At 41.1% G+C, this 15,583-nt stretch overlaps 1 protein-coding gene across 2 annotated transcripts in view; it reads left to right on the plus strand.

Annotated features, from left to right (window-relative positions):
- The window catches only part of MDN1 (midasin AAA ATPase 1), a 108,676-nt gene extending 93,236 nt beyond the window's left edge, over positions 1 to 15,440 (plus strand). For both annotated transcript variants that reach the window (XM_075414365.1, XM_075414364.1), the window contains exons 90-102: positions 2,318 to 2,479; positions 2,873 to 2,974; positions 3,141 to 3,342; positions 3,998 to 4,171; positions 5,707 to 5,864; positions 7,292 to 7,381; positions 8,307 to 8,422; positions 9,054 to 9,228; positions 9,872 to 9,945; positions 10,040 to 10,154; positions 11,121 to 11,184; positions 12,935 to 13,077; positions 14,432 to 15,440. In XM_075414365.1, coding sequence (XP_075270480.1) covers positions 2,318 to 2,479; positions 2,873 to 2,974; positions 3,141 to 3,342; positions 3,998 to 4,171; positions 5,707 to 5,864; positions 7,292 to 7,381; positions 8,307 to 8,422; positions 9,054 to 9,228; positions 9,872 to 9,945; positions 10,040 to 10,154; positions 11,121 to 11,184; positions 12,935 to 13,077; positions 14,432 to 14,620 — 1,764 coding nt within the window. In that variant the 3' untranslated portion in view covers positions 14,621 to 15,440. The remainder of the gene's footprint in view (positions 1 to 2,317; positions 2,480 to 2,872; positions 2,975 to 3,140; positions 3,343 to 3,997; positions 4,172 to 5,706; positions 5,865 to 7,291; positions 7,382 to 8,306; positions 8,423 to 9,053; positions 9,229 to 9,871; positions 9,946 to 10,039; positions 10,155 to 11,120; positions 11,185 to 12,934; positions 13,078 to 14,431) is intronic.
- The last annotated feature ends 143 nt before the right edge of the window (positions 15,441 to 15,583 follow it).

Consider the following 15,583-nt stretch of genomic DNA (forward strand, 5'->3'; position numbering starts at 1 on the left):
TCTTAGCCTTCTATGATGGTGTAACCAGCTGAGTAGATGAGGGGAGAGCAGTGGATGTTGTCTACCTTGACTTCGGCAAGGCTTTTGACACTGTATCCCATAACATCCTCATAGGTAAGCTCAAGAAGCGTGGGCTGGATGAATGGTCAGTGAGGTGGATGGAGAACTGGCTGAATGGCAGAGCTCAGAGAGTTGTCATCAGCAGCACAGAGTCTAGCTGGAGGCCTGTAACAAGTGGTGTCCCCCAGGAGTCAGTACTGGGCCCAGTCTTGTTCAACTTCTTTATCAGTGACCTGGATGAAGGGACAGTGTTCCCTCAGCAAGTTTGCTGATGACACCAAACTGGGAGGAGTGGTGGATACACCAGAAGGCTGTGCTGCCATTCAGCGAGACCTGGACAGGCTGGAGAGTTGGGCAGAGAAGAACCTGATGAAGTTCAACAAGGGCAAGTGCAGGGTCCTGCACCTGGGGAGGAACAGCCCCATGCACCAGTACAGGTTAGGGGCTGACCTGCTGGAGAGCAACTCTGTGGAGAGGGACCTGGGAGTGCTGGTGGATGACAAGCTAACCATGAGCCAGCAGTGTGCCCTGGCTGCCAAGAAGGCAAATGGTATCCTTGGGTACATTAAGAAGAGTGTGGCCAGTAGGTCAAGGGAGGTTCTCCTTCCCCTCTACACTTCCCTAGTGAGGCCCCATCTGGAGTACTGTGTCCAGTTCTGGGCTCCCCAGTTCAAGAAAGATGAGGAGCTACTGGAGAGAGTCCGGCGGAGGGCTACGAGGATGGTGAGGGGACTGGAGCATCTGTCCTGTGAGGAAAGGCTGAGGGAGCTGGGCTTGTTTAGCCTGGAGAAGGCTGAGAAGGGACCTTATAAATGCTTATAAATATCTTAAAAGTGGGTGTCAAGAGGATGGGGCCACGCTCTTCTCAGTAGACAGACTCTTTTCCCAGTGACAGGACAAGGGCCAACAGGCACCAACTGAAGCATAAGAGGTTCCATCTGAACATGAGGAAGAACTTACTGACTTTGAGGGTGACAGAGCACTGGAACAGGCTGCCCAGAGGGGTGGTAGAGTCTCCTTCTCTGGAGATATTCAGAACCCGCCTGGATGTGGTCCTGTGCAGCCTGCTCTAGGTGACCCTGCTTTAGCAGGGGATTTGGACTAGATGATCCCCAGACGTCCCTTCCAACCCCTACCACTCTGTGATTCTAATGTCAAGTCCAAACCTCCTCTGGAGCAGTTTTGAACCATTCCCATGTGTCCTATCACTGGATACTAGGGAGAAGAGATCATCACCTCCCCCTCCACTTCACCTCCTCAGGAAGCTGTAAAGAGCAATGAGCCTCCTTTTCTCCAGACTAGACAAACCCAGAGCGTTTAGCCGCTCCTCATAGGACATGCTTTCCAGCCCTTTCACCTGCTGTGTTGCCCTCCTCTGGACAATTCAAGGACCTTCACATCCTTCTTAATCTGTGGGGCCCAGAACTCCACACAGTCTTCAAGGTGAGGCTGCACCAACACTGAATACAGCAGGATAATCACCTCTTTTGACACCGGCTGGTTATGCTGTGTTTGACGCAGCCCAGGGTGCGTTTTGCCCTCTTGGCTGCCAGGGCTCACTGCTGCCTCATATTGAGCCTGCTGCCGACCAGCACCCCCAAATCCCTGTATGCCCGGCTCCTCTCGCAGTTCATACTTGTGCCTGGCATTACTCTATCCTAGGTGCAGAATCCAGCATTTCAACTTGTTAAATTTCATCCCATTGATCATAAGCCCAGTGCTCCAACCTTATCTAGATCCCTCTGCAAGGCCTCCTGTCCCTCAAGAGAGTCACTAGCACCTCCCAGTTTGCTATCATCAGCAAACTTGCTAATGGTGCATTCAACTCCTGCATCCAGATTGTTGATAAACATATTGAATGAGACTGGCCCTAGAATTGAGCCGTGAGGAACACTGCTGGTGACCAGTCGCCAGCCAGATGTAGCCCCATTCACTACAACCCTTTGAGCCCTGCCGTTCAGCCAGCTCTTCACCCAGCGCACTGTGAACCCGCTCATCCCACAGTTGGACAACTCGTCCAGAAGCGTGCTGTGAGAGACGGCATCAAAACCCTTAGTAAAATCCAGAAAAACTACATTCACTGCCTTTCCTTCATCTACTAGGTGAGTGACCTTATAGAAGGGTATCAAATCAGTTAAACAGGACTTTCCCTTTGTGAACCTGTGTTTACTGTGCCCGATGATTCTTTAAATGCCTTTCAATGGTACCCAGTTCCTGATGTTTTTTAGAATGTTAAAATAAACTGATGTTATTTCAGGAAGAAGAGGATAAAGATAATTCAGAGATGGATGAACAGATCCCTGAGCCTGAGGAAAGAATGGAGCATGAAGCACAAGGGCAGACTGGGCAAGAAAACCTGCAGAGTGACAGTGCTGTTGAGCTGGCTGGAGAGGCTTCAGAAAGAGACCAGTCTAAGGAGGTAAATTGCTTGGAAGTGTCCGAGTTAAAAATGCTGAACTTGTGCATATGTTTTCAAGTTACAACCAAGGAACTGCTGCCATATTTTTAAGAACTGTGTATAAGATTCAATTTTTGGAACACCAATTATAAATTCACTGAAAAAAAATTGAAGACCATGTAGATACCTTCATAGCAACGAAAACTGTGCGGTAAGGTTAGGTTAATTATTGAGCTGCAGAACTGTCTTGTCTGCTCTCCACAAGAGTAGTACTTGCAGGTGTGAGCTGTTTGTCATTCACAACAGAAATGTAGCACAGCATTGCAGTTCAGCTTCTGAAATTTGTCTACAGCCGTTGCTATCTTCAGTTACAGTTGTGAATTTTTAAAATTTATTTTTTTGTGTGTGTCTCAGGAATATGGAAGTGGTGCTTCAAGTGCAAATCAATCAGAAGGTCATGAATCCACACGCATGGCCCGGATGGCTTCTGAGAAGCAAAGCAGAAAAAATACCCAGGTTCATCTCTTCTTTTTTTTTTTTTTTTTTTTTTTTTTTATTTCAATGTCTTAATACTAACCAGCAAATAGGCAGGACTCTCTTTCTCCTTGTTAGAACTCTTGTTCTAATCAATGTTTGGTAGCACGTCACTTGAAGTTCATGGTGTTAATCTGTTCTTTTTCAGAGTTTCAAGAGGAAACCTGGTCAGGCAGACAATGAGCGCTCAATGGGAGATCACAATGAACACATCCACAAGCGATTGAGAACCATAGAATCCAGCAGTGAAGCAAAGCAGAATACAACTCAGCCTAAACAAAATGTGGAGGAGGCTGATGCATTTGAACATATTAAACAAGGCTCTGAATACTATGATGCACAGACATACGGTACAGTGGTATTTCTGGGTGTAGAGTTGTCATTGCAGAATCAAATCCTGAAACTCTCCTATTTACTGTAGTTTTTTCCACTACTTCAAAAAAAATTCAGTTTAACAGTCCTTGCTTTGGTTTCAGATGTAGCACCACTTCATTACAGTAAGTGCTACTCTTGGCAATCAGATTCAAACTAATGATAACACTTGTGGAAACACTGAGTTGACTCATAAAAATTATTTTTAGTTTAATAAACATATTTAAAAATCTATTCTCTCAAAATCTTACGTCAGTTCTTTTGAAGATCAAATTGCTACCACATGCAAAATAATTTAGGATTATTAAAATAGGATGACACAAAAGGTTCTTTATTCTGTATCAAACAAATTGATGTCTTTAAAAATATTCCTCTAATCTAAATTTAATTAAGTAAATTGCTTTTTATTGAAGTAATTAGTCTATTTTATTTGTCAAGTTTTCAGGGCAATAGCTCATTGACACAACATGGCACAGCACAGTGAAAAATAAAACTGAGGTTTGAGACAATAGCTCAGATCTCTTCTGAAGTTCACTAAAACTGATACGCAGTGGCCTCAGAATGTAAAGAATTTCTGCCACTTCACTACTTCTCCGTCCTCTTCCCTTTGATAAGTATTGTTGCCTTTTACAGATGTAGCTAGCAAGGAGCAGGAGAAACCTGTTATGCCTCGTGAAGAAAAGGAAGAGAGCGATTGTGAAGATGCAGCTATGGAAACAGAAATACAGAACAGTGAGGATCTTAGAGCAGTAGACACAGAGGAGCTGAAGCCAGAAAAACAGAAGTCTACTGCCACTAAAACTCCTGGTACATTAACTTCAAAAACATTCTAAACATTCACTGATAGGCATCTTTAAATGTATATGTAGGTATTTATATTTGCATGTAATGAATGTGTATATGTTTTATAAGACTAAAACATCTACTTGGATTGACTTTTCTGCAGCAGTATTCTTACTTCTACCTCGTAACCAGCATTACCCTTTGCTAATCTAGTTGAGTGACAGAGGGGTTTGCTGCCTTCTTTCAAGTTAATGGTCTCTAGTCTTCATCCACTTCTTTGAGGAAGTAAAAGGCAGACACTTTCCTGCTGGTAGACACAATGCCAATTCACTTCATTAACTGGCGTATAACAATGTGTCCCAGCGTCACGAGCATCAGCACCACAAAACTCAACTTTTTTTGTGTATAACTTCTGACAGAACATGAAGAAGTTGAGGAGCTGGTCTGAACAACATCAAGTGTCACTGTCTCGCTGCTTTCTTCCTTAAGTGGGAATGAAACAAAACTGAGCTGCCTAACAGAAAATGCCTATCAGATGCGAATGGTTGGTAGATGAGAAGAAGATAGGTCTGACTTGTTCAGCCACACAGCCCACACAAACAGAATAAGCTAGATTTAAATAAATACATCTTGTCAGTTGCCACAGAAGTGTTTAATTTTGATGAATCTAAGTAAATGGCACTGTAGCTTCGAATTTTGAATGGTTTTCTTATCAAACAACACAAAACCTGGCTGGAGAAGGGGGGCTGAGTTTTACCAGCCTGAATTCACCTTGTCTCCCAGTCCCTCAGCCTTAATCTTAAATCTCTTGCTAGACTTATTAGCTTTATGGTACAGGCATGCATGTAATCAGTCTATTTGTTTTCCACATGATTCTCTAACAGTATGTTCTGAAAAAATAGGATCTTTGAAACATCTCTTATGATGTCATACTTTTTTTTTCTTAGAATAATTATTAAAAATGAGTTGTTAAACAGTGTAGTATAGTAGAAACAATAAGAAAAAATGTTTAGTCCATTCCTTTCTTTGGAAATTGATTTCTAATTTATGGGAAGCTGTTCCATTACATAAGTAGAGAGTAAAAGATGAGATAAAAGCTTGCCATGTTTTTTTAATGATGATTTTCTGAATGTTCTCAAATTGCTTTATACCTCCTGTCACTGTCAGAGAGGCTAAGAAGCTCAAAAAAATGTACTTCACCAATGGAATTTGCAGGTGTTAAAGATCTGTTTGCTAGTATTTTGTTCATTTGTCAAGAAGGTTATAAGCAAGAAAAACAGCTTGCATAAGGAAATGCATATTTATCTGTTCCAGTGAGTTACAAGGTCTTGTATTCATACTATTCCTGGAATTAATTGTCTTTAAATTTGTGCACTCCTCTTAAAAAAAAAACAAAAAAAAAAAACACCAAACAAAAAAAAACCACCAACCAAAAAAACAACCATAGTCTGGGTTGCACTACAAAGCATGTGAGACACTTTGTAAAAGAGTCGAGATATAATATTGTTTCTTGTATTCTGTGTGATCCACAAGGTTAGTAATTAGTTTTGTGACTGTAGGACCAGATGAAGGGGAGCCAGAGATCCAGACTTTTGACTCGGAGGTTGTCAATGACTCTGCAACAGAAAAACTGCCGCAGGTGACTGAAGAGAAGCCAGAGAGGAGCAAGGACTCGACTATACATACATCCCATCAGTTTTTGATGGATACTCCACAGGTATGATACCCAATGCGTCGTCTTACAACTCCAGTGGTAGAAGCAATCTGTGTTATTTGACCTAAGTTAACGAAACTCTGAATGCAGAAGTTCAGAGTTACTTTCATTCGGCCAACTCGGTAGCTTGCTGTTCTTTAATAGCAGAATGAAAAGTGACACCCAAGTAACTGTTGTATATGTAGCTGAATGATGGCTTTAAAATGACATTTCCTCCCCATCTTCACTCATTAAAAAAAAAAAAAAAGTATATTTTCAGCGTCTTTTTAGAAATATTGACCTGTCACGCTTATAATGTTATGTCGTGAGTACATATTTGAAAGGTGGTGTTTTACTGTTTCTATGTACCACATGGAAAGGACTGTGTGCCAGCTATACCTGATATTCCCATCTTAATGCCAAATGTTGCAGCTCTTTGGAAGAAGGCTGCTGAATGCAAGAGCGTTCTCCTGTTGTCAGAATAGTTAGGTGCCTTGTGGTGGTGGTTTGTTGGGGTTTTTCCAATTGACATGCAAAACCTGAAACAGGAGGGGGAGCTCTCACAGCACCAGTGAAAGAGCAAGGGAGAAAGGCTGCTGGAGAAAAAGTGCAAGTTCTCATCTTTCAGCAGAAGGGAGAGGGCTGAAGCCCCTTCCTCATACGTTCTTCTCCACGTCATTAAACCTGCAGCAGGTGGCCAGAGGGCCTGCTGATGTTTCTTGAGGAGTGAGAAGTCATTGGTACTATCGAGTTTGCATCCATAGGCTTATTTCCCTTAATCCAGTAAACCTGCAAGTTAACGGGGTTTGTAAGACCATATACTGCTGTTTAGCCAAACAGTAGTATATAGTCTGATAAACTATGGTTTTACAAGTCAGGAACAGAAGTTGTTACTGAAAGCGCAATAAAGTTGAAGAAGTATGATAAAGCTTGGGTGTCCTTTAACAGAATGCCTTATCAAATGGTATTTGCTGGACAGTAAAGAGGAAGCCGTCATTCAAATCTTTAAGTGGTTTGAATGAAGCTTTTTAAAAAACTATAATTAACTGAAGCGTATATTTTGGAAGATCCTAGATAGGTAGTATTCAATTATTTGATCTCCATTATACTGTCATTAAAACCGGTGTTTGTCAAGATAATTTGAATGAGTTATCTTGAAGTTCTGTATTTGATTATTCTCAGTGTCTATGTCATACATGTTCCTAGCTTTGTTTCCGTGTTGAGTGTGTCACAGATGTAGGTATTTGCAAGGAGGTATTTATCCTGCCTGTACATGGAAGCTATTAAAAAATGGAGATTTAGAATCTTCATTTAAGTTTTTCCAGGAGTTTTTGTGTCTGAAAGAATAAGAACAATGCCTTTTTACTTTTTTATAGTTTGCTGCAGTTCGGGTATAACCAGCTGTGTGAACTTATTTTACTGTCTCATAAATCTCATAACTACACTTCTAGCACATCGTTAGAGATCCTGAAGAGCTAAGAAAGGAACTTGAAAGGCAGTTGGAAGCTTGGCAGACACAGCAGTCTGGAACTCCAGATGAGGTTTGTGACCTCTTTTCAGTATAAAATTGTCACAAGAATCCTTCACTGCGTTATTTCGTCTTGTTTTACTACTGAAGCACTGAGGAAGCCAAGCAGGCTGAAATACAATATTCACAATTGCATCATTTAGATGTTATTTTTGTTATTATGTTTAACTTATTCTGAAAAAATTGATGCCGTTTTTAAAGCAGGATGATGTTTCAGATCTAGTTTTGAATGTGCTGTGCCCTATTTGCAGAAAGTTACTCTGCTGATAATGACTTCTAAAACTTGCATAGTTGGAAACACTTTTATCAGCCTTGCCAAGCTCCTTCCATTTTGAGTTGTCAGCTGCAGTTAAGTGCTGGACACCACTTTCAGAAAATTCTTATCTACAGAACCAGTCTCCTTCAGTTGCAGTAGTGGAGTTTGAGCTAACCAGCAGCAGAACCAGAATGTGATACTTGCTCCGATTGTCTTAGCTATGAATGGTAAACCATATTTAGAAGTCAATCCTGACTGAAATTGTCAGTATAGAGACTTAATAATTTTGCTGAATTATAATTAATATAAGTAATACTGGTTTTGGTGGCTGATAGATAACCTAGCAGACTTTATGGCTTGCCTTGCTGTAATACCAACTGTCACATGCTGGCCATTACAAGATTATGAACAGCAATGCCAAAGTTGATCATTCCTCTAGGGGTACACAAAGCATTGCACATTGCAGCTTTGCAGCAGCAAGGAGCATCCTAAGTGGAATGCAAATTGTCATCTTTATAGAGTGCTCACAAGACACGCTCACCGTTTCAGCCGATAGTTACCTACTACCCCCCCCCACCCTTTGGTACGCTGAGGTTTGTTTTCTCTTTTCAGGCAGTGCTTCCCAACTTTCTGGTTTTTTCATAATTCCTTTTCTTTCTTCCTGTGATGTATGATGTTTTAGGAGAAGGAAGCAGCACAGTTGTGGCAGAGGTATTTAGTACTGACTGCTCCTCTATCACAGCAGCTTTGTGAACAGCTAAGACTGATACTGGAACCCACTCAGGCAGCCAAATTGAAGTAAGTTGGGTCTTTCTGAGGCTTCTAGTTTCTTTAAACTCCTAGTTTTGGGGGGCTTTAACCTCTGTATAGCTGCAGCTCTATCTTGTTCTTGCTTTGTTGCAATTATTTGTGTTTGCAACTGCATTCATTTTACTTTTCTATGGGAACAACAGGTTACTTTATGAAATGCAAAGATGATGTAGTGGTAGGTACCCATCCTGAGGATATTGCCTCCTATTTTTCTTCTGTGCAACAGGTGATCAAACCAACTTAAACCTGTGAAGTACTGTTGAGTTAAGGATTATGTTAACTGTCAGTGTTCTGTATTAGTTTTAACGTTAAGTGATTTTTTTTTTAAGAGTTGTAATCTTGTTTCAAACTGGAGGAGTCTAAATTCAAGGACTTCCTTCCGTTTTAGGCACTTAAATTGAAGAGTTTCTTCTAGAAACACTGAATATCCATCCTACATTAAAAATGGTGGGGTTTTTTTTAATCTATACCTCAATATGAATATTGGAGCTACTAACCTTGTTTTTATTGTATTTTACAAAATCCTGTTATTTTGCTGCATATGCTGCATAGGCCAGGATTTCCCGAATGAGATATTTGCTGATAATCCCTGTCATTATGTCTCTTTCTTAACTTTCAGAGGCGACTACAGAACAGGGAAGAGACTGAACATGCGCAAAGTGATTCCATACATTGCCAGCCAGTTCCGAAAAGATAAGATCTGGTTGCGAAGGACCAAGCCCAGTAAACGACAGTACCAGATTTGCTTGGCTATTGATGATTCTTCTAGTATGATAGACAATCACTCTAAACAGGTAAAATAAAACCTTGGAAGAAGTATGAAAAAACTACATGTCGTTGATGAGTGTGTCAGCTGCTGACTGGTTTCCCACAGAACTGGTGGCTGTTGGAAAGCCTGACTCTCGTGATTCTAGAGCAGGTTTTTTTCTGGCTCACGTGCTTGAACTCTTGTCTCTTCATGCCTAAGAGATTTGTTGCTAAAAGATCGGTGAAAGTTGGCTGAAAGGAGGAGACGTTAAATTTGTTAAAGGTGTGTGTATCCACTGGAAAACTATGTTTTGTAGCCTGCAAAAGGCCCAAACTTGCTTAGTTATGCAGTTTATTGGAGGATTAAATATTAGTTCATCATAGCTTACTTGTAGGGTTTTCATTTATTAAAAATGTGTGTTTCCTTCTAAGTAGTTATTTGTGTTTATTTCATTAGCCTGCCTAAAGTGGTATCTGTAAATCACACTAATTCTGCTTGAAAGCTTCAGCTGTTTATCTTTACTGTAATGACTATCTTGCAGAAATGTAACAGGAAAACAGACAGGAAGTCTCTTCATTTATTTTATTAGATTATGAAAAATAATGTCAGTAACATTCTTCATATTTAATACTGAGCTGTGAGTAAAACTTGGAATATATTATTTTTGATGTAACTTTTTTTTTTAATAGCTTGCATATGAATCCCTGGCAGTTATTGGAAATGCACTGACTCTTCTAGAAGTGGGACAAATTGCTGTGTGTAGGTGAGCTAATTGGAAATCTTGACTTTTCCTCAAGGCCTCAGAGCAGAATGTAAGTACCGGTTCCACACAGTAATTTTTTTCTTCTTTTCTGAAGCTTCGGAGAGACTGTTCAGCTGCTGCACCCGTTCCAAGAACCGTTCGGTGACCAGTCAGGGACACGGATACTGCGTCTTTGCAAATTTGAGCAGAAGAAAACAAAAATAGCCCAGGTACACATCTCTAGGTCAACATGTTTGCAGATCTTTTCCAGGCAAAACATCAGCAGCTTCATGGTTTCATGATCACTTGGTAACATTCACTGGCTGTTTATATTTGACTGTGATGGCTGATTAGGTAACAAAGAGATAGAACGGTCACAGTTTCCGAACAGTAAGTGTTGCCTCACTTTTAGTTCTGGCGTATGCCACTTCTAAGCATTCATCTTTCTCTGTATTGGGTCTTAAACAGTATTTTGGGTACAAGCTACCAATCCTACTCTCGCCTGTAGCCCCAGTGCCAAATCCCATCAAAGTTTGTGGGAGTTTAGGAGGTTTTCATGCCAGGGATTCCACTGTAGTAGGAGGAGGAAGAGCTTTGTATGTTTGTCCGGCTGCGAGTTTGTCAGACTTGAGTGATTCCTGAAGAAAGTAACTTTCTGTAGTATTACTTCCTGGACAGCTGCAAAGTTTTCTTCTTCTAGGAAGGTTTTTGCACTTCTGCTTTTCCAGACTTGAATAAGATCTTCTGTTAGTATTAAATGGAAAAGGGGAGACCCAAATAGCTCAGTGGTAATCTTACAAATGCCAATATTGTGAGGACTTAATGGGGAATATGTAACTAGATACTTCCGTTGCAAGCTGAAACCAAAGAAGTTGAAGTGAAATAGGAATGGGATGTATATTTTTAATGATGCCATTAATCATTTGAACAATTTATTCAGGTTTTGGTGGCTTTGTGAGCATCGGAAAAAATTTCAGTCCAGATGTAAGGCTTTTCTAAAAATTCTCTAGTTCAAATATACTAAATTTGAAGCAGAAGTTACAGGAAAATGCCAAGGACTGTATCTGTGTAGGTGGTCAGACTAAACTATCTTGGCATTTAAAATACAGAATTGTGTTCTTTTAAAAAAGTTATCATTATTAAGTTCATTATTTTATGATGAGATAACTTCATGTTCTTATTTGTTTCCTCTGCAGTTTCTAGAATCATCTGCAAATATGTTTGCTGCAGCACAGCAGTTGTCTCAAAATATTAATCCGGGTGAGCTTTTTATTTGTTGTTGTGCTTGTTGCCGTGGCAGCCCCGAAGTGATACCCTGCCAGAAAGTCTCCTAGCACCGAGACATCACTCGCATTAGACCTTTGGGTTTGGCTTTGTCAAAAGGAACGTTTGGCTGAAATTTAGCTCAAAACCCAGAAGACACCTACTTCATATTTATCAACAATTCACTTAATTCACTAATTCACTCACAATAAATGGAGTCAATTAAAAAGGCACACCTTACCTGCCTCCCCTTTAGGTCATGTTTCCAGATTGTGTTTAAGTCCTAGACACTGCCTGCTTTAGAGCATTGTCCAGCTTCCTCGTGACCTTGATTCCCTAGGCGCTTCTGCTCTTGCTGAGGAGCTTGATTTCAGGAGGTATCCAGCAGCGCACTGTTCTGAGGAGGATTAGTGTTTGCCTCCTACCTGCCTGTCACTGGTGCAAATTTAGGTCATGAGCTGCTTGAATTTCCCAGAAAAGCTGGCAGGCTTGCTGTTTAACAGCTAACTCACAGTTACCCTAAAAGGCTGCTTTGTGCTAGATAAAAGCTTCTTATGGTGGCACCCATCTTTTAAAAAAATTTCTTGTTGTTAAAGTACTCCAAGAAATGGACTGTCTGGGATTTGTAACCCACAGCTGCTTTGCCACAGGGTGGCCAAGCCGTCGTAACATTCTAAGGGGGAGCAGCATCCAGTCGTGTTGAAGTAGGCAACGATCAGCTCCCCAGAATCGGGGAGCTATCAAGAGAAAAGGCAATAGGGTGCATCACTGTTTCTTGTAAAAGGACCAAGCCCTGTCACATCTGGGGCCTGTCTGCAGAAAAGGGGAAAGCACTCTGCATTCCTCCCTAGCCAGTGTGCTGCCGGGGGGACAGAAGAGAGCGGCTTGCATTCCCAACTGTAATTACTGTTATTTCCCTTGTAATGAAAAGATGATAGGTACATAAGTTAATTAGAATGTCCCTTTAGAGGGATGTATCTCTGACTCTGGGCGCAACATGGGTCAGGTAACACGCTGACGTTGAGGAACCCAGCATCTGTGCTGTGTATGTTTCAGGAGGTTGACTTCCGACTGGCTCGTCTGGTCAGAAGCGCCGAGTGCCCCGTGGTGGTTGGACTGCCTTGACTGTGCCTCTAGAGCCTGTCTGCTGGTTTAGTTCCCTCCAAAAATAACTCATTTTGGGCAGTCCAAGGCTGCTCTCTGATGGAAGCTGAGCCCGCTAAATTAAGGACAACAGGGAAACACGTTTCAAAAGCACAGTCTTAGTCCAAGGTGAAAAGCGAATACAGATGCACCCACAGGTACCTGCTTCTGGAGAAACAGATTTGGACTCTCTAGTTCCCTGCAGCAGCTGCTGCTCTACTGAGGTAGTGATCTGGGGGCTGAACTCTTACCATTCAGCCAATATTTAACTCCTAGGCACTTCCCAAGCATGAAGGACAAGGCCATGACTAAGTTCATTAGGTATTTTCCATGCCTTTCGTCCTTGATTATCGTACTGATGGACTGGGGTTTTTTTCCCCAGTTAATCTCAGTGGTTTCAGATGGTGGGAAAAGCTTTCCTTCTTGACCCACTCATAACCGCAGCTTAATGTTAAGTCACAAATTCTATTTGATAAAGACTTAATTTCCTTAGGAATACTAATTTTTCCATTATACCCACAGGGCTAACAACAAAATAGTCTTTTTTTGCCTTCTAAATGGATTCTCTTAACTTACTGCAATTTTAAATGTTCTTTGTGATCAGAAACAGCGCAGCTGCTTTTGATTGTATCTGATGGAAGAGGCCTGTTTTTGGAAGGCAAGGAACGAGTGACAGCAGCAGTTCAAGCAGCTCAGAATGCCAATATCTTTGTTATTTTCGTAGTGCTGGACAATCCTAATTCCCGGGTGAGTGAGTGAGCAAGGGAGAAGTATTCAAGTGCAGTGAATGGGAAACTGGTACAAATCTTTTTCTTGTCTTTTGTAGTGCTGTACAGCTATCTTGTCTTTTGCAGAGGTCAAAGATATTTAGCCCAGTTTGAGTTTTTCGCAACATCTGTCAGATCTTCTATGATTTCTCCCTACTGTCATCCTGTTCTGTATTTAAAAAAAAAATTGGCTTCCGTGCCACAGGAAGTCCAAGCAAGAGCTCCTGCCTTCGGACATAATGGTTGTAGATTTTGGCCACCAGTGAAGCAGCTGGCAGGCTGAAAAATTCAGGGTTTGAGAGATGCTTTGTTCCATCTCAATTCTGATTCAAATTGATTATTTCTGACAGCAGTCTCCATTGTACATGGCAGCTGGAGCCAGTATGAGATTAAACGTTAGACAGAAAGGAGTATGTGGGAGTTACCGAGTGCCTGAACTGGGAAAGCTGGGTACCGTATTTGGTAGCTGGGAAAGAAAACTCTGTTAAGCTTCCTTGGCTGGGAAGCTGAAATATCTGGAAGATTTTCAGGGAGACTCTGTGGTGCAAAAAGTGAGCACACATAAGCCTTACTTTGAATGATGTGGTGAAGACTCTTAATGTTGTAGTTCACATTTTCTTCCCGCATCTTTATTTTTCCATACGAAACTCATCTGCTGTATTTATTGTTGAAAAATTAATGATTCTCTTGCTGACAAACTGTTACAGGGTTCTGACAAAACCTAGCTATAATGTCAAGCAAAAATTCTGGGCAGTTAAATGCATTTTTTAATAAGCTTTATTAGTTTTCTGGGCTGCTACACTGAGTAACTAAGAAGTTACTTTACAAGAAGCACAGCTGGAGTGTAATCTGATTTTTGTCTTTGTAGTGTCTGTTGAAATATTATGGAATAATTTGCTAAAGAATCCTGTTGTGTTAGATTGCTGCACAAATGCAAGTTGAACTTTTAGCCCTAAAGAGCTTACAGGTGACAGAGGCATCAAACGTCTAAAACTAAAGTGATAACAGTAAACTCTAATCACGAAATACTAAGGAAAAACATGGTTTATTTATGGAACTTTGTATTGCAGGAGCCTAAACTTAGTCTCTTCTAGCCTATTATTCATTGATTAGAGCACTTCTAGATAAAAGGGCAAAAGCAGTTAACTGCTTTCTGTTCAGCTTTTGATTTGATTAACCATTGAACTCTTAAAAGCTTTTAATTTTAAAACTCTTTTGTTACCTTTTAAATTAACAGAGGAGGAACTATAAGTATTTGAAAAACAGGATAAATGGTATCAAAGGCCTGTAAAGGATGCACGTAGTTCAGCAGTAACATGAATTATTTTTCACAGGATTCCATTTTGGACATCAAAGTACCTATATTCAAAGGACCTGGAGAATTGCCCGAAATCAGATCTTACATGGAAGAATTCCCGTTCCCGTTCTACATGATCCTTAGAGATGTCAACGCGCTTCCCGAAACTCTGAGTGATGCACTCAGACAGTGGTTTGAACTGGTGGCCGCCTCAGACACTTTGTAGGCTTTGAAGTCAACACCTGATTGCTGCTAAGCCGCTGAAGTGTACGAAACAAACGGCATTTCGTCGGCGAGTGTGTGAGGTCCCTTTCTAACTGGGACTGGTGTGCGGGAGCTGCCTTCTGGCAGTCAGACTGCGTAAGAACAAAGTGGCTTAGGTGCATTCTCCCACGTTTGTCAGGGAGTTACGCAGTGGTGAGACTGTCGTCTTCTTTCGTTGCCTGTTCCCACAAATAGCATAAAACTTTCTTCTTTTGTAGTAACTTATTACTTTAAAAAAAAAAAAAGTAATGTTCACAGAGGTAAAATTATTCCTACCACTGTCTATTGCAATAAGAAAAATCGGTCTTGTTTCTGGGAAGGCGTTTCTGCATTAGAAGAACTTCAGGTGTCTTGCAAAAAAGCATTCTTCAGCTTCACCCATGTGGCTGGTGCCTCTTTGGGAAGAAGTTGGGGGGGGCAGGGGAAGCAGATGGTTTTAAACAACCAAAAAAAGTACTCAAATACTTGAAATTATTCTGCAGTTAAACGCATCCTCTTTAATTATTGCTGATTTTTGTCTGACAGTACCAACAGGGAGTTTGATGAATAATGCCGTATGATCATCCCTGTGCTATCAGTTTACACTGTGAAGTTTGCTGCGCTGTCCAAGGCAGACAGCGAGGACGTTTCGTTCATCCGAGGTCTGAGAGCATGGACACGATTTTTCCTTGTGAAAGCTATGCATCTTATATTGTCTGTACTAATAAAAAGAGGTACCACTGTTTCTAATTACGATGTCTGTTCTTTCAGCTGATCAAAGCTTGAATAAATTAACCAAATCTGCCACATGAAAACGCTGTGCACTCTCTATGAATTTCCATGTGAAAATGCATTGTGGTTTATGTAACTTCAAGGCCTGTCCTTGTTTTATGAGGATAGCCCAGCACAGAGTTTCGATGAGGGGTCCAGTCTTTTGACGTCTCTC

This window comes from Opisthocomus hoazin, chromosome 2, assembly GCF_030867145.1.
Source record: "Opisthocomus hoazin isolate bOpiHoa1 chromosome 2, bOpiHoa1.hap1, whole genome shotgun sequence".
Lineage (NCBI taxonomy): Eukaryota > Metazoa > Chordata > Aves > Opisthocomiformes > Opisthocomidae > Opisthocomus > Opisthocomus hoazin.